The 23,712-nt window shown below is 41.4% G+C and overlaps 1 protein-coding gene across 5 annotated transcripts in view; it reads right to left on the minus strand.

Moving 5' to 3' along the window:
• Nucleotides 1–9,431: 9,431 nt before the first annotated feature.
• Nucleotides 9,432–23,712, minus strand: part of IWS1 (interacts with SUPT6H, CTD assembly factor 1) — a 62,064-nt gene continuing 47,783 nt past the window's right edge. For 2 of the 5 annotated variants that reach the window (XM_074334569.1, XM_019717985.2), the window contains exon 14: nt 9,432–11,402. In XM_074334569.1, the coding sequence (XP_074190670.1) occupies nt 11,325–11,402 (78 nt within the window). In that variant the 3' untranslated portion in view covers nt 9,432–11,324. Of the gene's footprint in view, nt 11,403–20,892; nt 21,793–23,712 lie in introns of those variants that run through there. The other 3 variants (XM_019717984.2, XM_019717983.2, XR_012497198.1) reach the window with 2 other exon arrangements.

Raw genomic sequence — 23,712 nt, forward strand, 5'->3', positions numbered from 1 at the left:
CAGAGTTAAATCCTCCTCATTCTGGCATTCCCACTGTAAAAGCTGGCTCTTGCCTCATGACCCTAAAGCAAAGCCTTCCTGTCAATGGGCTCTGCCAATGCATACAGTGTTTCCTATATAGTTTTTGTTACCTCATTCTTAAATTTAAAACAGACTGAGTATTCAACTACTGTATTTATAGATGTATGTTTTCATTGTGTTACAATTTTTTTTTAAGATGATTGGAGTCAGGATAGTGGCCAGGCAGCAGAAAGTGTTATGATAGACAAGAGGCAGGTTTCTGGGGTGCTGGAAATATCCTGTTTCTTAAACTGGATAATTTATTTAGCTGAACATTTGTCTTTCTTTTTCTTTTTTTTTTTTTTTTTTTGGTACATGGTGCTATTTACTTTCCACAATTAGAAGTTTTAAAAGAAAAACTATGAACAAAGACTGCATATTTGAAGAAAATCCTTGATGTGAAAGTAAAAGACCCAAATAAATAGAAAAAAATGACTCCAGAGGGAAGAGAGAAATTCAGAAAAATGAAAAAGAACTTGAATTATCTGGTCAAGAAGACAGAGCAGGTAAACGCTGTGCTTACCTCCTCTCATGACCACATCAAAATTACAACTATAGAACAACCATCACTGAAAATCACCTGAAGTCTACCTTAACTGAAGCCCTAGAACTAAGAACATACAGAAGAAGCCACCTCAAGACTGGTAGGAGGGGCAGAGACACAGAACGGGCTGGTCCCACACCCACATGTGACCATTAAAAATCAGGAGGGACATCTGATATCTCAGCTATAGAGGTTTCCCCTGGAGAAGCAGGGGACCCCAGCCCCACACCAGGTTCCCCAGCCCAGGGTTTCAGTGCCAGGGAGAGAGGTTCGCACAGCTTTTGGCTGTGAAAACCAGCAGAGATTGTGGCTGAGTGAGCCAGAGGGCGGCTGGAGTCCCAGGCCTCCTCTTAAAGGGCCTGCACATGGACTTACTCACTGATGGACTCACTCGCTCTGAGGTCCAGCACTGGGGCAGCAGCTCGAAAGGCACACATACAGGGAGGAACTGAGTTGTCTGGCTTCAGAGCGAAGGCTGGAGGGGCAGCTTTCTCTCAGACAGAGGAGATGGCAGAAGCCATTGTTTCTTTGTTGAGCCCTCCCCCTCGCGGCTAGCAGACGCAAGTGGCCGCCATACCTGAGGACTTCTAGGTCCACCTAAGCCACTTCTTGTGGCTTTTCCATATAAATGACCTGCCTTGGCTCATGCTGTGGACTTTCCTAAAATCTCTCAATGGTTCACAAAACCCAAACAAGCTGCATCTGGTCTCAGCGTGTCCCGTGCCTCCAGCTGAGCAGCCCAAGCCTGGCACTAGCAACAGGTGGCCTCAGTTCGCGACTTGACCTCTCAAGACCCCTCCAAACCCAGTGTGGCAGTGGCCATCTGCAGATTGCTTTGTGGCTCATGCCAGGTGGCCCCAGGCAAGGCATGGGCTGTGGCTAAACTTGGCCTGCAGTGGGTCCCCTCTCAGAGGTCCAAGGGTTGGCAGGCCCAGTGGCCAGCTTCACCTGGCTGCCTCCAAGGATGAAGGGCAGACTGGGCAAATACCAGAGAGCCCTCTTATGGTGAATCCTGCTCCGTAAGATCAGCCCCTGCACAGCAGCTCCTCCACTGTAGTCACGGCCAGTCCTCACCACCATCAGCCTGAGGGTCAATCCCTCCTATTGATGTGCACACAGCAACCAAGGCTCAACTGCCACACAAGGGTCACACCTGGTGTACCTGGCACAGGTGACCAGAAAGACTGTGCCACTGAGCCCCCCAGGACACCTACTACATAAGGCCACCTTGCCAACAACACTGGGAGACATAGCAGCCCTGACTAATACATAGAAACAAACACAGGGAAGCAGCCAACATGGGGAGACAAAGAAACATGTCCCAAATGAAAGAACAGGACAAAGCTCCAGAAAAAGAACTAAACAAAATGGAGACAAGCAATTACCAGACGCAGAGTTCAAAACACTGGTTATAAAGATGCTCAGTGATCTCAGGGAGAACTTCAACAAGGAGATGGAAAACATAACAAAGAACCAGTCAGAAATGAAGACTGCAATAACAGAAGGAGGGAATCAACAGTAGACTAGGTGAAGCGAAGGACTGACTCGGTCTTTCCCTGAAGTACTAGTCAGCTCCATGCCCTCACAAATGACAACAAGCGGAATGGCTTGAAAAATAGTCTCACAGTCTGGAGGCTAGAAATCCAAGATCAAGGTGTCTGCAGGGTTGGTTCCTTCTGTTGGCTGTGGGACAGAATTTGTTCACGCCTCCCTGCTAGCTCCTTATGCTTTGCTGGCAATCTTTGGTGGTCCTTGGCTTGTAGAAACATCACCTGATGTCTGTCTTATCTTCACATTGAGACAGGTTAGTTAGTATATTGCTAGGCAGACAGGGGGTCGCTGGTGGAATAAACAAAAAGCAGCCATATCCTGAAACTCCAGGTCCTGGAATGTCTCCTTCACTCCAGGACAGAGACATGAGAGTACGCCTTAAGGTTAATAGATAATCTCAAATCCCTTCTGGCCGGACAAAGGAGCAGATCTGATAGATAGGAATGGGTTGGTTCGTTAATCCCTTCAGGATGGGCAAATATATGATATATGAATTCCATTAGAAGTCTCCAGCCCCTTTCCCCAAGCAGGCAAGGGAAGGTATAAAAGAAAGAGCTTTTGCCTCAGTCACTGGGCACCCCCATTCGGGACCCCCCTCTCTCCCCCCTCCCCCCCGCTCGGAAGCTCTGACCCTTTGCTTTTAGTAAACTGTCCTCTTTTTAAAACTTTTTGCCTCTCCCTGGTCTGTGTGTCCATTCTTCGGTCTCACGAGACACGATCCTGGCCCACACCCAGAAACTGCCGGCAGATCCAACATCATTACATCAACACGATATCCTCCCTGTGTGTGTCTGTGCCCAAATTTTCCCTTTTTATAAGGACACCAGTTATATTGGATTAGGCACCCACCCTACTCCAGTATGACCTCATCCTAACTTAACTAATTGTGTCTGCAATGGCCCTATTTCCAAATAAGGCCACATTCTGAGGTTCTGGGGGTTAGAACTTCAACATGTGAATTTGCAGGGAGACACAGTTCAACCCATAACAACCAGATAGTCATGAGCGAAAGGTCCTTTCCTCCTTTCCCCTCCCTTCCTCTCTCTTTTCTTTACTTCCCTTTCCTTCTCCTTCTGTTTCTCCCTCTCTCTCCCCCACCCTTTTTTACTCTCTCTCTCTTCCTCCAAAAGAAGTCTATTAGTGCTTGCTAAAATAGAAAGCGATTTTAAAGTGAAAAAGCCAGAAAAGGGAAATGTCAGGGTAAGGAGCAGGACAGTTATGTGCTGCAGTGGTGTTTAAGAATCTGGGCTCCCAGAGGCCTTCCTTGGAATGTCTGGGGTGTCTGCCTCTCTGGAGAGGGCTGTCCTTAGCAGATGACCCACGGGAGAGCCTGACTAGAGTGTGGGAGGTGGGAAGACAATGTGCTGCACAGTGCATACCGAGCTCCTTGCTGTTACGAAAGGGACTGTATATAGCCACACACAGTCATATAAGGGAGTGGAAACAGTGATATACCCTTTAAATCGTTTCTTTTTCAACCATGGGCAGGTTTTGCTTCCCAATAAAAAAGTAAGAATGAGGTAGAAACCACACGGGGTGAGAGGGTGTGGAGCCAAGGGTGCCCCAAAAGCTGTGTGATCAGCCCCTCAGCATGGCTGTTGCCTCACAGCTGGAAGACCTTTTCCGTGCACCTTCATGGATTACGAGAAACACATTGCTTTGGACCTGAAAAGTCATTCTCTCGATTCATCACTACCAAACTCAGCAGATTTGGTTCTAAATAAGTTATCACTCTTCTTTTAAACTTGTTCTTCCTTGAAGAACAAAGTTTCTTACTATTACAGACATTCATAGAACTATGGCAAGTGCTCCGTTTTGGAGTATGTGCCTTCTCAGGGTGGTGATACTCGCCATCCTGGATACCAATACTTGGGCGTTTACGATATGCCAGCAGTCCCCGTGCATGATCTGACTTTCTTCTAACAACACCTCTGCAAGGTGGTATCCTCCTCCTCCCACAGGGACTAATTAGGAAAGTTACTTATACAAAGTGAAAAAGTCAGTGAGGGGGTGGAGCCAGGATCTGAAGCGAGGGCTGCTCGAGCTTCAGAGCCTGAGCACATCATCCCTGCATTGTGAACCGAGGGAAGGAAATACAAAGCCACACAGCACCAAATGCAGTTCTGGGCTAAATTAAGGCATCAGATTGAAAACACACAGGTGACTGGAGCAGTCACAGCGGGGCAGCCCCACCTATTCAGCAGCCCTGTGTATCGGGCGCCCTCTGGCACTTGCGTCCCCATGACCTTTCTGTGCAGTGGGCAGTGGTGTCCTTCCCAAGGAGGTGGAAAGCAAGGTCAGGAGGTGAAGTGGCTTTTGCCCTGGACCTCACAGCCCATGGGGAGCTGAAGGGAGTGGAAGGCTCAGTTGCATGATGCCAGAGCGCCCTCTCCTGCCACCTCCGCTCTCGTTCCCCGTCCTCCACTGTAGGTGATCCCAAGTCCCTAAGTGAGCAGAAGAAAGTGCCCGTTCCTTTCCTCACTGCACAAATGCTGTGGCCCTGGACTTCCTGCTCTGAGGCGTGGACTGGGACAGAGGTGTTCTTCCACCTGCCTTCCCAACCAGAACCCCGGTGCTGCTGACCATGGAGGGAAAACAAAGATGGAGAGTGTCCAGGACTCTCCTCTCACCTCGGCCTTGTCCCCTGGTTTCTCCTGTGTGTACATGTGCACTTGACAAAGGCCGCCAACCCAGACCCCACTGACAGCATGCTCTGTGACCGCTACCATTCTGGAGAGAGGAAAAGGGCCAGCAGTGGCAGTAGGCCCGGCTGGGTTCTCCCTGGACCCTTCATACCCAGTGAGCGCTGGAACTGCAATGGTTCCATACGCAAGTTTCCAATTATGTTTCATGGGTAAGAGAGGTCACCACGGCTGTGACTCCACACAGGATGTGGAGGCCACTAGGAAATGAAAAACAACTGGGTTACAAGTTCCCGAGAACCCAGCTTGACAGAGGGGGCTTCTAATCTGCCATTTTGCTCAGACATCTAGCTGCAAGGGGACTTCATGTTTTAAATCAAGAAAAAAATAAAAAATTCCCTGGATGGTTTTGATACTGTATTTGTCTGATAAGCAAACCTAACTGTAAATGCAGTCATGGGTTTCATTGGGGGCACAAGTGCAGATCAGGGAAGGCTTCATGGAGGAGTCAATGTTGAGTTGACTCATGAAGGGTGAGGAGACTGTTACCGTTTATGGACTGCTTACCATGTGCCATCTCTTGTCTGATCATGGTTTCACAACAAAATGATCTGAACACAATGTACTACAAAGATGTCCCTACCGAGAGGACTCCTAGCCTTCACAGTAGTGTCCCCAAGGCTCTGTTGCAAACCTGCTGCTCATCTTCCTTGGCAGTAACTTAAAGAGCCACCTGGTGGCTGATGTCTGTCGTCGTTGTGACTCCGCCCAGAGCTCTAGCCTGAAACATCCAGGTCAGTTTGGGGCATCCCGCTCCTGTGGGCTCCTGTGGCATCGGGCGCTCCCAGTGACCCCTCCCATCACCACCCCCACTCCATCGGGCTGGCTCCGGTACCTCTGTCCTCCCACTCGCCCAGGCCTGTCTCTTCTTTCTTCAGCTCTCACAGCCAAGTGGGGACCAAGCGCTAGCAATTCCATCTCTGAAGATCTTTCCTCTCTGCTGTCTTTAGTTCTCAGTTACTGTCCTACTAAGGGCCCCCATCTCACACCCCATCTCACTCCTACAACTACATGGTCGGTGCCCCACATTTAGTCGTGGAATTCCTTCCGATCAAAGCATATTCAGAACCGTAAAACCATAAGAGAAGTGGCTGCTCTGGGAGGAGGAGAGAACACAGGAAAGCTGTGGCCTGTGAATGAGTGTACCCCCGGCTCTCCTCTCCACATCTGGTTTCTGCAGCTGCCTCAACATACACTGGGAATTTCAATCCCTGGCATAGGCTGTGTCTTCTGCTCAGTGTCTCCCTCATTGTCTGCTCAGCACATGGTTACAGCTTGAGACATGGAACCAGAAACCACTAAGTGTGAATGTTAGCTCCACCAGGGACCAGCTGTGTGGCCTTGGTCCTCTCGGAGCCAGCTTCCTCACCCCTAAGATAAAGGCAGTGTCAGCACTTGTCATAAAACTGTCCACAGCTTTCAATGCTACTGCATTTGAGTTGCTTAGCAGAGAGATGGCACTTGGTGAGCAGTCCAAATGGTAGCAGTCGTAGTCATCCTCACCCTGCATGAGTCAACTCAGCATTGACTACTCCATGAAGCCTTCCCTGATCTGCACTTGTGCCCCCAATGAAACCCATGACAACACATTTACAGTTAGGTTTGCTTATCTGTCCCTTCTCATATTGTGACCTAATTAAGGGCAGAAGCCATCTTTTTCATCTTTGTTTCTCTGCTATTCAGCAGCATCTGGCAGCTGGTAGGGCTCAGTGTTTGTTGAATAAATGAATGAAAAAAAAGAGGAGGAAGAGGAAGTAGGAGCCATTTACTAACCAGATTTATTGAGTGTGTACTATGTGACAGACACTGTTCTGGTTGCTGGGAATACACCAGTGAATACAACAGACAGTCCCTGCCCTCATGGAACTCCCATTCTAATGAGGATACACTCAATAACTCTATAGGAAGATAGACGGCACAAAGTGTTTTGCGGGAGGATAAAGCAGAATAACAAGTACAAAGCCAGGGGCCGGTGTTGTCTTCTTATGTAAGCAGCTCAGGAAAGCCCTCACAGAAACGGTGCATTTGAACTGAGACCTGAAGGAAACAGGGCAAAAGGTGCATGGATAACCTGAGGAGACAAGGGCGGGAAGAAAGCAGGGGATCCAGATCAGAGAGCAGTAAGGCCTCAGGCTGAGGAGACAACGTGCAGGGTGCATACGAAGAACGGGAAGCCAGCCAGGGTGCTGGAGTACAGCGGGTGAAGGGCAGAGCAGCATGACATGAGACCAGAGAGGCCATGTAGCGATTAACATTCCTTAATGAAGAGGCAAGCTGATTACTTTCTTGGATGTCTTGAAAATCCTGTCCATTTACCTATTTTAAAATGTAGCAGGAAGGAAAACTTTCCTGGCCTGAACCAGCCATGAGTACAGATGAAGTTGCTTCATATTAATATCTGAATCTCGAAGGTTTTGAATTCTCATCTATGCAAATGTAGGCAATCCTTCCTCGAGGAAAATCCTCCCTCCCCAATGATTTCTAGGGTTCCCGAGGGTGTGCACATGATTCTAAATGGGTGGCTATGGCTGGTCAGGTCAAGCTTTTGCAGTTACAGCACCAGATGGCTCCACAAATACACCACTCAAGTCCTGCCACCATCCCTTAGGTTGACTGGCCAGGAGCTGCAATTCTGGGGTCCAGGCCACCACAGTGCCTCAATGGCAGAGACCTCTTGAGAGGTGAGAACATTCCTTCTGGGTGCATATGACTGGGGCTGCCCCACAGCAGGACGTTCTGGACCCCCGTGTTCGAGCATCTACTCACACACCTTTCAGTTCATAGCTACAGCCTTCTTTTCCCAAGGGAGCAACACCACCTCCTAGTTGGCTGGGTCAGGACGTACTTGGAACTACAGTTTGCATCCAACATTCTGTCTTCTTGGGAAGATGGGCTTGCTCTGTAAGACTCTCTGGGCCACTCCCACCATTTGTTCTATTAGTAATGAAATCCAATATTGGACGAAGTTCAACATTTTTCTCCAGGACTCAGCCCTAACAAAAATCAATGAATGTGACATCTGAAGGCAATCACCAGACTATTTGCTAGTATAGCTAAGTCTCAGCTCCTACCCAGCTGTGACCCACTGAGGCTTTTTTATTAGGATATTAGCTTTATCAATGCCCTGAGGTCTATTTATTAACCAGTGTTACTGCATTGAGTAGTGACAACAAAACCTGGAAAAGAACAAAAACAGGTGTTCATTTCAGGTGGTACAAGTTTAAAAAGGTCCAGAGCAACTACAGGCTCGACACAAAAATCTCAGCATATATTTCATTTCTAGCATTCATGCAGAAGAACCCACAGCCTAACAGAAAGCTTTGGAGGCAGAAAGAAAGCGTCAACTTCAGAACGTGGAGGGCTTCCTATTTGGGCGGCTATTGTACTTTGAATACATTTTTCTCACTCATTAAAAGGTCATGATGACTTCTTGTCAAACCTATGTAGGGTAATTAACCTCTGAGACATAGGCCAACTCCAGTTCCTCTCCCTTTCAGTAGAGAAATGTACAGGGCAATCTTTATAATGCCATCTGTGCTGTGGGATTGACTTGCAAGGTTTAGCTTTAAAATATTTTTTAAAAGAAAATTGGTTGATATGAGATCAATTTCATTCTGAATTCTGCTCTAAGGTTAATATGATTACGCTGAAACACTACTGTATTTATTGCTTTTTTATTTCATATTGAATTTTATTTTTCAAAAGACCATTAAATGGCTTTACCCATCTCAAGGGTTTCTGATTTCTCAATAAAATAAAAAATAGCAATAATTAGGAAAGATGAGAAAATAAAAGCCAAAAAACGAAAAGTCTGAATAATGTGCACTATCACATACTTCATGTGGAAAAGATCCAGCTGATAAGGGGCCAGAAAAGCCTGCAGGTCTGGAATCAGAAGACCTGAGCTTGAATTCTAGCTCTGCCACACCTTGTTCTCTGTGCCGTTTTCCTCTCCTGCAAAACAGGGATAGCATCACCTCACAGTTAAGTATGATCCACGTCAAAATGTGAAGGGCTACATGTTAGTTCAGCTCAACAAACTGCATGGAAACAATCAGTTGGACCCCTGGGAGTTCACAGCCCCTATGACATGGTCTTTCTCCCTCCTGACACAGTTTCAGAATGGCCACATGTCCCTGCAGTGGTCATGTAAGCACCTCAGCCCAGTGCTTAGTGACCTCTGCCAGCCACACAGAACTCGTCTGGGGCACTCCATTTCTATCTCCTTTCTAGCCAAAAAAGTAACTTCTTGCTCAAAAACCATACAACAACAACAAAAAAGAATTACAAAGAAACACCCCCCCCCACCGACCCCCCGCGTCCGCCACACTCAAAGGATAGGGAGGCATGACCTGTCCTCTCCCGATTCTCAAACTCTAAGCACTGGCTTCCCTCACCCATGAGATCCTTACATGTTGGAGACCAAGCTCCAGGTCTCTTGACCTCCAACCCACTGCCTTTTTAAAAACATGTCATCATCCTATTTACAGTATTTGTGATGAAGGAAACTTCTCTTGAGTACTGGGATCATGTATTGTGAAACCAAATGGAAGCATGGACCAAGGAGAAGTAAGGAGTTGTAAAACAGGATAGTTTATTAAAGCAAAGGCTTACAGCCCCTGAGCAGGAGGGGTCCCGAATGGGACTGACTGGCGAAAAAGTGCTTACTTTTATATCTTCCTTTGTTTGGAGAAGGGAGCTGGCGCCTTCTAATGGAATTCGTCTACCAGGTTTGTTCTGCTTGCCCATCCTGAAAGGATTAGCAAATAACCCATTTCTATCAGATCTGCTCAGTTTGGCCAAAAGGGATTTGAGATAATTTAACCTCAAGGCACATTAACTAAACCATTCTTATCAGATCTGTTCCCTTTGTCCTGGAGTGAATGATTTACTTCAGAACCTGGAGTTTTAGGATATGGCTGTTATTTTACCAGGATCTTCCTGTCTACCTAATAACATGCTAACTAACCGTCTAATTTGTAAGTATTTTATTTAATAGCATTTAAATATTTTACTTAAAAGCCTCATCTGTTGTTCTCTGGTCAAGTAGGTCCAAGGAAGAGTGAGCTGCTTAGGGCCTGACGTGTCTTTTTTTTTTTTTTTTTTTTTAAAGATTTTATTGGGGAAGGGGAACAGGACTTTATTGGGGAACAGTGTGTACTTCCAGGACTTTTTTCCAAGTCAAGTTGTTGTCCTTTCAGTCTTAATTGTGGAGGGCGCAGCTCAGCTCCAGGTCCAGTTGCCGTTGCTAGTTGCAGGGGGCGCAGCCCACCATCCCTTGTGGGAGTCAAGGAATTGAACCGGCAACCTGGTGGCTGAGAGCCCGCACTCCAACCAACTGAGCAGTCTGGGAGGCAGCTCAGCTCAAGGTGCCCTGTTCAATCTTAGTTGCAGAGGGCGGAGCCCACCATCCCTTGCGGGACTCGAGGAATTGAACTGGCAACCTTGTGGTTGAGAGCCCACTGGCCCATGTGGGAATCGAACTGGCAGCCTTCGGAGTTAGGAGCATGGAGCTCTAACTGCCTGAGCCACCGGGCCGGCCCCCGCCTTTTTTTTTTTAAACAGGAGAAAATCAAATGTTTAATACATGTGCATAGGGAATACACATAAGCATGAAAATTGCAAAAACACTGAGGCAATACTGGGTATATAAGACATTTTTGGACAAAGGAGAAAGAGTAACGGGGTATTAGATTTCAAAAGCAAGAATGGATGATTTACAGGTAGGTGAGGAAGAGCTGAACACACGTGGCAGGAAAATTCTTGCTGAGTGCATCAGAAACAATGGGGGGGGGGGGATCTAGCTAACAGGCCCAGTCTGAAGCCCTCCTATTTACAACACTTAAGTCAAATTAGGCTAAGGCAACATCCCAAGATTCCCTTCCTGGAGGAGGCCTTTCCATCTGAATCTCTTAGGCAGGAAGAGGGAGGGTCAAAGCTTTTGAGTCATTTTTCGTGATAAACAGCTTAAAATCAATATCCCAAAAGTGGCTTCAGAGTGGCACAATTTTGGTTCCCCTTAGTCCTGTCTTTGAAACTTTAAATATAAGTGTCATATTCCAGAAGCTGAGTTGGTAGACTGCTCCGTATTTCACTGATCCAATCATTCTGGTTTGAGAATAAGTTCAGTTAAACTATTGAGTCTCATTTCAGGAGGCAGTGGTGCCGAAGGGCTCCCAATGTGAGGCCCATATTGTGTAAGCAAGGAATCAGGTATTTAATAAGAGGTGTGTCTATGAAAACAAAGAAAAATAAAGGTTAATGATCAAGCAAATTAGAAACCAGTTTTTGAGTCTGTAAGGCTGTAAGATGAGATTCCTAGATGTAAGGCTCAAAGCTTCTTTTTCTGGAATGAAGGTAGCCAGTGACAATCTGATAGATTCTCCTGGTTTGCAGTTTGAATGTCTCTGATGTCATCAGGTTCTCAGGTCAATTTTGCCTGGCTTACACAGCACCATTCACTGAGATTAAGCATGAGCTGCTGTGGTGATTTCTCTCAAATTTATATCATTATGTTGTCTAGCTGCAGTTTGTAATTGCAGGCTCTGAAAAAAAAAAAAAGTTTTAGTTCTCAATAATTCCAAGGCAAAAGATGGGAGAAAAATGAAACAGTACAGAGAGTTGTACCTAAATATTTTTTAAAAATTGGAAAATTCAGGATCCAGTCCAGTATACAAAAAAACATAACCTTAAAGACAACTAAATTAGAATCTAGTATCCATAACTGTGTATTAGTTTCTGTTGAAACAATGTTCCTCTCTAAAATCAACCTTATTAGCCAAATTAAAACTAACTTATTGCACAAGTATAGTTTCAATAATGTTCTCCTGTTATTTGCATAAGCACAAGAAGAATAACAGTTGATCACATAGGCTCTTTTAAATCTCCTTTGCTGGAATTTCATGAGGAATCTCCAGATTGAACTTTAATTAGCTTTTCAGGGCCGAGAAGCCAAGCCACATCCATGCCATCAGACTTCTCCATGGATCCTTCGGAGATAAAACATATTTGTAAAAGCATCAGAGTCAAACAATGATCTGTCTATAAATGACAAAAAACTTAAAATGACATAGTTATAGATCTGATTATAATGCAACTGACAAAGAACTTTGCTCTTCTGTAACAAGACATTTTAAGATAACAATTAGAATTACAAATGAAAATTTTATCAGAGCTTTGTAGTGTCTTGGAAATTTTTATATAGTTTATAGAAAATCCGTTTTAGTATTAATATATGCACACAAAAACATAATTATTTATTTGACAAAGCTTCCCATGTAATTTTAGTATATCAAATAGGCCTAATTACTTTAAAATTTCTCTTATAAGGAGAGAACAAATCTTTGAGGTATAACAGGGGCCCACCAGAATAATCCAAAGCCATTTCTAAAAGGTTAAGAAAAAATTATTTTTAAAATTTAAACCCTGAGGAGGTTGTCAAACATACTTGACCAAAAAGATCATATATCATTATAAAACAATATTAAACTATCTATCCAAAGTGACAAAAATATATTAAACACACAGGTTAGCAAAACTTTAGTTTTTAGGATTAAGATTGTTTTCTTAAGTAATCAAGGACCTAATTAAGACAATTAAAATACAGAATCCTTACTCTCTAGGTACAACACTTTTCATAATATCTTATCTGAAGTAGAATACAGGAAATACTTTTTCTTTTAAATAGGCTGAAAAAGAACCAAACTGGTTTTGCTTACTTTTGATATTTAAACTCATTTACTTAATTAAATTTATCCCAATTTTATTCAGCTTAACCATATATAAAATCTCCTCAGATTTCTCTTCACAAACCTTATACACCCTTCCTAGTCTCTTTGTTTTTCTCTTATTCAGAAATAACCAACTTTAGGACAAACCACTTTCTGTTAATTTCCTTCAAAATGTGTCTCTGTATCTTATACCTTCTATCACCAAAAATTTTTTTTCCATTTTAATTGGAATTCTTACCTCTTAGAAACCTTAATTTCTAGTGACAACTAAAAAGCAATTAGTATTCTTTAGATTGGCAGATTTATGAATACATTTCATAACCTTTAGAAACACAGGCTATCACTGGTAATTATAGTCACAATATTTTTAGAAACAAAGTTTTTTTTTATAAAGTATGAGACATATTCAGTAACAGATCCCAATTTATCTTTTAGTTTTTCTGTTATTAGAAGCCAAAAGCAGGTCAACTGAGACTTGTCTAGTAACAAATGTTTCAGAATTTCATGTTACTTAGAAATACCTAGATAATTTTTATCATTTAACTTAGTAAAACTCTAAAATTTGAAGTTACCAACTGATTTTGGAAAATTATTTTAAGCACATATAACTACTACTGAAAAGTTTTATCTAAAACCTTTTGTTTAGGGCCTGACACACCTTGAACCTTCCTTCTCTGCTTTCTTACCTGCAGCCACACCATGGAAAGAAGCTCGGCCCCAGGGCTACAGGCTTTGTAAGAACCAAGCTGGTCCTGGGAGCACAGATCCAAACCTTCTCCTAGAGCAGGGGCGTCCAAACTGCGGCCCAGGGGCCAACTGCAGCCCATGATCCATTGTTAACTGGCCCGCAGCAAATTCCAAAAATATATTTAGTTTACTTAAATAAACCAAGTGAGGCAATATGTACTTCACCTCAAGTAAGTGGCCCGGCTGTTTGTGTATTTTACTGCATATGGCCCTTGGTGGAAAACGTTGAAAAAAGTTTGGACACCCCTGTCCTAGAGGGAGGATTTTAACTAGTTGCTCTTTTAAGCTTTGTAATTCGTATCTTGCTTTAGAGATTTTGTTGTTGTTGTTTTAGTTGTACGGTAAATCCTTTTACAAAGTATCACTTCCAAATTTTGGTCAAACTTTTACTTCATGTACCAAGCTTGCTTAAAACAAGGCATACAGGTAATCCCACCACTTTCTTTAAACACCAATAAATATGTGAAGTGCATATCTATAGTTTAATGGTACCAAAGTCAGTCAACTTGAGACAGCTCTCTACAGAAACACATGCATTTCTGCAACCTTTCTAGCCCATGCCTATATTAGGCAATCCTATTTCCTAGTTCTCTAACATCTCAGCAATGCTTTTACATACAGCTAACATACATTCACATCACTCCACACTCTACCTGTTCCACAGTAAATCTGATGTTGGAAGACTTCTGCCACAATAGAGGAAGACCACAAGAGCAGAGGACGTTTGGAGCTTGGATTGACTGGGAGGAAGAGCACTATGCAGGTGGGTGGAGAGAACTGACTTTGGAAATAATGATCAATCCAATGCCCTCCACAAATCTGTAGAGTGCTTCACTAGTAAAGGGCCCTCTGCCTCCTACTACCACCATCTTTGCAGAAGCCTTGCATGACATAAGGCAGTGGGATGACATACTCAGTGATGCAAGAAAAAGACAACAAAAAACGTTGACTGAGAATTCTATATCTGACAACACGCTTTCAAAAATGAGGGCGTAATAAAGACATTCTTGGATAAACAAAAGCTGAGGAAATTCATTACCACGACGTTTTTTAAGAATGCTAAGGGTAGTCCTTCAAGTTGAAAGGACACTAGAGAGTAACTTGGAGCCATGTAAAAACATAAATCTTTCCAATAAAAGTAAATACATGGAAAAATATAAAAACTTAGAATTACTGTAATTTTGGTTCATAACTCCACTTTTTATTTTTATAAGACTTAATAGAAAAATCATAAATCTATGTTGCTAGGTACACAATACATAAAGATGTCATTTGTGGCATCAATAAAATAAAGGGGGTAGAACTATAAAGGAGGAGTTTTTGTATGTGATTGAACATTTAAAAATGTTGTTATACCTTTATGGTATTACATGTAATCGCATAACTACAAAGAAAGTATCTATAGGCTATACACAAAAGAAAATGAGGGAGTCAAATACATCAAAACAAAAAATCAACTAAACAGAAAGGAAGGGAATGAGGGACAAAAAGCTGTAAGGGCAGTGAAAATACTGTGTATTGTAATTATGGATATACACCATTATACATTTGTCCAAATCCATAGAATGTACACCACCAAGAGTGCACCTTAAGGTAAACTATGGACTTCGGGTGATTATGATGTAGGGGTCAATATGAGTTCATCCTTGAAACAAAGGATCAAAAAACAAAGTATCATTCTGATGAATAATGTTGATAATGAGGGAAGCTATTCATATGTAGAGACCGGGAATATATAGGAAATCTCTGTACCTCTCTCAAGTTTGCTGTAAATCTAAAACTGCTCTAAAAAAATAAAGTCCTAAAAGAAAAAAAGCTGTAAGACAGAGAAAACAATGAACAAAAATGGAAATAGTAAGTCCTTTCCTATCAGTTAATTATTTTAAAGGTAAATGGATTAAACTCCCTAATCAAAAGACACAGACTGGAACAACAGATAAAACAACAGAATCCAACTATATGCTGTCCATAAGAGACTCATTTTAGATTTGACATGCATAGGTTGAAGGTGAAAGAAGATATTCTATGAGAATGGTAATCAAAAGAGAACAGGAGTGGCTATACTAACATCAGACAAAATAGAGTTTAAGTCAAAAGCTGTTAGACAAAGAAGTATATTATATAATGATAAAAGGGTCAATGCACCAAGAATATGTAATTATAAACATGTAAATAGTAAACATCAAAGCTCCTAAATATATGAAGCAAACAATGACAGAATTAAACAGAGGCTTACAATAGTAATGACTTTAGTACCCCACTTTCAATAATGGATAGAACAGCAAGACAGAAGGCCAATAAAGAAATAGGGGCCCTGAATAACACCATAGACCAACTAGCCTACCAGATATGTGCAAAACGTACCACCCCGCAATAGCAGAATATACATTTTCCTCAAGTGCACATGGAGCATTCTGTCATAGACACTACGAAAGGCCACAAAACAAGTTTTAATAAATTTTAAAAGACTGAAACCATACAAAGTATATTTTCTGATCACAATGGAATGAAACTATAGAAATCAACAGAAGGAAAACTGGAAAATCCACAAATGCATGGAATTCACTGAGTGCATTCTTAAGCAACCAACGGGTCAAAGAAGAACTCACAAGGAAAATTAGAAAATATCTTGAGACAAATGAAAATGAAAACACAACATACCAAAACTTAAGGGATGCAGCAAAAGCAGTACTAAGACAGAAATTTATAGCTGTAAATGCTTACATTAAAAAAGATCAACAGCCTAACTTTACACCTTAAGGAAATAAAGAATAAACAAAACCCAGAGTTAGCAGAAGGAAATAATAAAGATTACAGCACAGATAAACAAAATAGAGAGTAGAATAAAAAAGAGAAAAAACAATGAAACAAAGAGCTGGCTCATTTAAAAGATCAACAAAATTGAACTTTAGCTAGAATGACTAAGAAAAAAAAGAGAAGACTCCAAAAACTAAAATCAGACATGAAAGGGGCATTACTACCAATTTTACAGAAATAAAAAGGATTATAACAGAATACCATGAATAGTATGCCAAAAAATTGGATAACATAGATAAAATGGACAAATTCCTAGAAACACAATCTACCAAGACAAATATGAGGAAACAAATACAAATAGATCTATAATTAGTAAAGAAATTGAATCAGTAATAAAAAACCTCCCAAGAAAGGAAGATCAGAACCAGATGGCTTTTACTGGTGAAGTCTACCAAACATGAAAAGAATTAACATCAATCCGCCTCAAATTATTCCAAAAAATTGAAAAGAAACACATCCAAACTCCAAACTCTTGAGGCCAGCATTACCCTGACACCAAAACCAGACAAAGACAATACAAGAAAACTACAGACGAATGTCCCTGATGAATGCTGATTCAAAAATCAACAAAATACTAGCCAACAAAATTCAACAGCACATCAAAAGGATTATACACCATGACCAAGAGAGGTTTGTTTATTGCAAGGATGGTTCAACACATGAAAATCAATTAATGTAATACAGCATATTAACAGGATGAAGGACAAAATAACACGACCATCTTCACTAATGCAGAGAAATCATTGACAAAATTCAACGCCTTTCATGATAAAAACACTATGAATAGAAAGAAACTATATCAACATAATAAAGACCATGTACATATGACAAGCCTACAGTTAGTATCATACTCAATGGTGAGACTGAAAGCTTCTCCTCCAAGATCCGGAACAAGACAGGCTGCCCGCTTTTGACATCAACACAGTAGTAGCAGTCCTAGCCTGATCAATCAATCAGGCAAGAAAAAGAAATAAAAGTCGTCCAAAGAAGAAAAATAATCTGTTTGCAGTTGACATGATTTACATGTAAAAATGCCTACACACACACACACACACACACACACACACACACACACGATTAGAATACACAAATTCAACAAAGTTGAAGGTCATAAAATATACAAAATCAGTTTACATTTCTACAAGCTAACAATGAATAATCCTCAAAGGGAATTAAGAAAACAATTCCATTTACAGTAGCATCAAAAAGAATACAATACTTAGGAATAAACTTAACCAAGAAGAAAGACTTGTACATTTGTAATTACAAAATATTGCTGAAAGAAATGAAAGATAACAATATATGGACATTCTGTGTTCACTGAATGAAAGACTTACTATGGTTAAGGTGTCAAAACTACCCAAAGTGATTTATAGAACCAATGCAATCCCTATTAAAATCCCAATGATGTTTGTTGCTGAAATTGAATCATCCATCTGAAAATTCTTATGAAATCTCAAAGGACCCCAAATAGCCAAAACAGTCTTGGGAAAAAAAAAAGGTTGGAGAAAGCCACAATAGACAGACATACAGATGGATGGAATAGAGTCCAGAAATAAACTCTTGCATATAGTATCAGGTGACTTTTGGCAAGGGTGCAAAGACCATTCAATGGAGAAAGGACAGTCTTTCCAACAAATGGTATTGGGAAAACCAAATATGTATATGCAAAAAAAAAAAAAAAAAAAAAAGTTGTATGCTTACCTTACACCAAATACAAGTTAACTCAAAATGGATTGAAGATCTAAGGGTAAGAATTAAAACTCACTCTTAGAAGAAAACATAGGGAGAAAGCTTCATGACACTGGATTTGGCAATGATTTCTTGGATATGACACCAAAAGCACAGGCAATCAAAGAAACAGATAAACTGGACTACATCAAAATTAAACTGCATCAGAGGGTACAAGAAAGAATGTAAAGCAATCCACAGAATAAGAAAAAAAATATTTGCAAATCTGATAAGCAGTAACTATCTAGAATACATAAATAATTCTGACAACAAAACAACATATTTTAAAAATAGGCAGGACTTGAATAGACATTTCTCCAGAGATATCCAAAGCACTAATGTGCTTTGGAAAAGATGCTCAGTATCATTAATCATTAGGGAAATGCAAATCAAAACCACAGTGAAATACCATCTCACCCATTAGGATAGCAACTATTAAGACAGACCATTATGGAAAACAGTATGACAGTCCCTCAAAAATTTAAAAATATAATTACCATATGACCCAGCAATTTCACTTCTGGTTATACACTTGAAAAAATTAAAGGCAGGATCTCAAAAAGATATTTGTACATCCATGTTCATGGCTAAATTATTCACACTAGCCAAAAGATGGAACTAACCCAAGTGTCCATCGACAGATGGATAAACAAAATTGGTCTATACATACAATAGAGTATTATTCAGCCTTAAAATGAAATTCTGATATGCTGCAACATGAATGAAACTTAAGGACATTCTACTAATGAATAACCTAGTCAAAAATGGATAATGTATGATTCACCTTACACAAGATACTATACCTAGAGTACTGAAAATCAGAGACAAAGTGGAATGGTGGTCGCCAGAGCTGGGGGAAGGGAATGGGGAGACAGTGTTCAATGGGTAGTTTCAGTTCTGCAAGATGAAAAGATTTCTGGAGATGGAAGGTGGTAATGGTTGCACAACAGTGTGTACTTAATGCCACTAACTGTAAATGGTCCTGTAAGATGGCAACCTTTGTGTGCATTTTACATATTTACACGCATATAATCAAGAATTTTAAAAAATTTACCTGAAAAAAAGAAAATTCTGCATTACTCCATCCAAATGGTTAAAGTTTAACACCATCAGTACTGAAAAACAAGTAAAAGGTCCTTGTTTTGGGTAGAAACATGCTTAAGTATTTGGGGATCAAGAGGCAAGCTGTCAGTGTTACCCACATGTGATCAAGTAAATGTGGCCAAATGTTACACATGGTCAATGTAGCTGAAGGGAATATGGGAGTTTATTTTACTCTTCTTTCAACATTATTGTAAGTTGGAAGAAGTTCCGAAATTTTTTTGAAAAGGTTATTCTGGCTGGCTAGGTTTGAGACTCTAAAATAAACCATGGGGCAGAGAACTTTTATGCAGAAATTAGTAACTTCACTTAAACATAGTGTAAGAGAATGTCTTCATTTTGAATTCCTCAGGTATAGCTATCACTTCACCACCTGGCACCATCAATTTTACCCTATTTAGGTGACATTCTCAGGTAACTGGAGCTTACTCCATTAAATGGCAAAATGCTGTATTAATAACTTTTTTAAAAAATACTTTCTTACCTTTATTGTTTAGAATTTTTACTGATCAGGGTCAACATCTACTTCAGTAGATGGCTGTGACATTTGTAGAAAGCAAAATGACACTGTAAGCATTAGTTTTCCATTTCCATCTAGTGGCTACTTATTATTTTATCTGATGATGTCTTCACGTACCTGCCTTTAAACAACTCACCATCCTATCTGTGCGTTTAAGTTTGTTGCAGGTGTAAAGAGATCCTGGCAAATTCTTTGAGTAAAGTGCATAAACCTTATACTTTTATGACTAATAAGACGTTTTTGAAAATCAAGGTTGCCAGATATTCTACATCAATTTCTACCAGGGTAGGATTTCTATAATTAAAATGAATTACTGGTTTTCATTTAGTCACCTTGACCAATCAACGATTTGATTAAATCTGCAGGCTACAAAAATGACCTAAGTATCACAAAAATAGAACATCACCCTAAGTGCTGCCTGTCCCAACGGCCTGCTGTAAGCAGCTTGGTATAGTGCTGCTGTGATAGCCACATTTCAGAATTTCTCGATCTTTTCTTCATTACAGCACCCCCAAGGAGAACCTCAATTCCAGACATACTTCGTTTTATTGTGCTTTGCTTTACGGAACTTCGCAGGTACTGTGGTTTACAAAATGAAAGTTTGTGGCAAGCCTGTGGCCAAGTGTGTCAGTGCCATTTCCCCAATATTTGCTCTTTTTGTATCTCTGTCATATTTTGGGAATTCTTGTAGTATTTCACTTTTATTATTGCATTTGTGATTTGTGATCAATGATTTTTGGGAAACTATGAGAGGAAGAGTGCAGCCAACTTCATTATCTTAAGAAACTGCCACAGCCACCCCAACCTTAGCAACCCCACTCGGCTCAGTCAGCCGCCATCAACACTGAGGAAAGATCCCACCACCACCACCACCAGCAAAAAAATTACGACTCACTGATGGCTCAGATAACACCATTTTTTAGCAATAACATGTTTTTAAATTAAAGTACGTACTGGTTTTTAAGACACAATATTATTGTAACATTTAACAGACTATAGGATAGCGTAACATAACTTTTATATGCACTGAGAAACAAAAAACTCGTGTGACTTGCTTTATTGCGGTAGTCTGGAACAGAACCGACAGTATCTCTGAGGCATGCCAGCAAATAAAATCAAATAATGAAAATTTCTCTAACAAGAGAAATACTGAGAAATAAGAATTTGTTGGTAGGCCGCTTTAATCCCAGTTTTGACACTGACACCTAGAGCTGGCACAGATGCCACAGGTTTAAGGGCTCAGTCCTCTACGAGACGGTCCCCATTTCAGATGCCAGCTGCCAGTGCAGTCCACTCCTACTACTGGCTTACTGGTTAGAAAATGTGAGCGTTACCACGATCACCTCAAGTTCAAGAATTCACTAGAACGACTCACAGGAATCGGGAAAGCATGTTTACAATTAGTTTTATTATAAAGGATTCCAATTAGGGGGATCAGCCAAACGAAGACACACACGGAGCTGCCACATCCTGTCTGCGGAATCAAGGCAGGCTGCATCTTAACATGTCAGTGTGTTCACCAATTAGGAAGCTCCTCCACTGAGCTTTGGTGTCCGAGGTCTTAACTGAGGCTTCACTGTTTAGGCACTGCTAATTAAACCACTGGCCATATGACCGAATGGCCAAACTCAATCTTCAGCACCCCTCAGGTCAGGCCTGCCCAAAGTCCCAAACTTCTAAAAACAGACCTCTAAGCTCTTTCTGGTGACCAGCCCCTATCCTAAAGCTGGGTAGGGACCTACCAGGAGTCGTTCATCAGCATCACAAAGACATTCTGTTCATCCAGGAAACCCAAGGGTTTTAGAAGCTCCTTGTCAGGAACCCAGGACAAAGACCAGACACATCCCTTACTTATTACACCACAGAGGGTAGAGCTGAACTTTGAATGCATCCTCTAAGACAATGAAGAGGCAGCCCCCCAAAACCAGACTGGAATTTTATTATGTAAAGCTTATAGAAGAAGTATGACTAGTATTCCTCTGTACAAAGTACACGACAAACAGTTTTAAATACAACGGAGAGAAATGCAAGTCCTATGACAATATTTGATACAAGCTGAACCATTTACAGATACACTAAAAAATTTTAAAATATCGTCTTCTTTCTCCAAAGAGTCCATGCGTATTTCTCAGAGATGGGGACACAGCCCAGGCAAGGTCACAATGGCATTTTATTGCCCTCGATGCTGATTTTCACTGCGTGTGCAGATCTGCTCTTTTTCCTGATATCTGTGAATTTTCTCATCTGTTTATCCAGTCGACTGATACCCTTCTTGGAGGTCCCCTGAAACTAAGAGTGGGGTAACAATTAAACAGCAATTATTGAAATACATAAACCTAGTTTTGTATTTCATCTTCTTTTATCTGAAAGTTAGCAGTAAGAGGAACTCCTAACTCTGGAATAACCAAAATATGCTTTGGTGACCTCAGGAAAAACATCAAGTGTACACAGCAGTGTTAGAAAAACCTATTAAACTCTCTCTGAAGAGTAATTTTGCTGTTGTTTGTGCTTTATTGTTAATTTTTGCTTCCGTTCATGGTAATCTCCTAGATGAGAGAAAGGAGGAAAATTTGAAACTATGACCCCTCCAGTTCCATTAGATTCATGTTTCCCTTCCAAAGATCAAATGTAGAGCTGACCACTTGACATACTTCAATGTTGGCATAAAGGATGGTCTTCTAAGGCAAAGGGAGTCATCTGAGAAAAAGCCCTAAGCACGAGGGATGAAGCCAGAGCTTTAGCAAAGGAAACGCAACAAGAGCTAGAGCTCTAGTTTCAGGCCTCAGCAGGTCCTGTGCCCCTGGTCCGTACTCCTTCCAGGACCGCTGGGAGAAGTAACTGAGAAAATTTGGTCAAATACAAGCACACAGGCTGGCAGTGCTCAAGATACACATCAATGTGACCGTGACTACTACTCTGCAATCAATTAGACGCAGATTAAAGAAACATACCCGACACAGACAGAAAAGAAAATTAAGTCTCTTAATCCAAGGCGCTTCCTACTTCTTACCTCCCCTTCCTGTTTGCCCGTTATATTTAAAGGTTTGGTTGTTAGGTTATTTCTTTTGTATTTTGAAAAGACTGTATGTTTTAAAAAGATGTGGTCTCTAAGAAATTGACCCTTTTTAAAATGCTGAAAAGGTCTGCCACTTATGTCCAAGATCAGTGTGAACTCTTCTTGGTGACCCCAGTGTTGCAAACAATTCCAACCTTAAAGAATGCTGAGTGGTGAAAAGAGATGGGTTTTCCCAATTCTTCTCCCCCATGTTTACTACTGAGTCACCTGTGAAGCTCGATGCAAAGAAAGCTACAAGGCAGGGCCCAGGAGACACCGAGCTGGTGCTCTGCTGCTCGGCAGTAAAGCTCTCCTTTGAGTCCGAAGTGTCCCAGGCCCATCCCACCTCTGTATTCAGCCTCCACACTCACATCTGAGCAAGAAACTCTGTAAGAGTTTGAACATTCTTGAACAGAGCCACACTGGATCATCACCAAGCAGCAACCCTAGATTTTCTAGGAATATCCCAATTCTAAATATTATTTTGTATCAGTTTTAACAGTTGGTACTAGTATGGAATTAGCATAAAAATTCATTATCAAACGAGAAAGAGGTGTGCTACCATCCCCCCACCGACCACTCCAGATGTCCTGAAGAGTCCGAAAGACCCGACTTCTTTTCAGACCATGTGCCCTGATTTTCATTCCCTGCTGCCAGTCCACACTGGAAGCCTTACCTGCTCAGGTCTCTGCCAGCAGCTCTACATACCAGCCCGGATTTCTCCCGCCCACTCCCAGGACCTTCTCTAACAGTCTGAGCCCTCCCATCCCAGCAACCAAAATGCACCCAGTTCGTACTGACCTCCCCTAGTTACAGCTGCCAGATGCCTAGTTACCCCAAGCCTGAAAACACACAGGAAGAACACAGCATAACATCTAACCTTCTAAATTCAATGAACTCTCTCCTGACTCATCAGCTCAATACTCCTACTTACTTAGGACAGTAAAAGTGTAATGCAGTTTTATCAGTGATCACGTTTATCACTGTTTTACTAGTGAAAAACCAAAAAGTAGCCTAAAATATTAACAAGATGGGCTTGTTTTAAAAAATTATGGTACAAATGTATTCCAACAAAATATTACATCACCGAAGAACATTTACTAAAATGAATTTTTACCATACTAAGTAAAAGACAAACCCAACAAGGTATAAAA

Source organism: Rhinolophus sinicus, linkage group LG01 (assembly GCF_036562045.2).
Source record: "Rhinolophus sinicus isolate RSC01 linkage group LG01, ASM3656204v1, whole genome shotgun sequence".
Classification (NCBI taxonomy): Eukaryota; Metazoa; Chordata; class Mammalia; order Chiroptera; family Rhinolophidae; genus Rhinolophus; species Rhinolophus sinicus.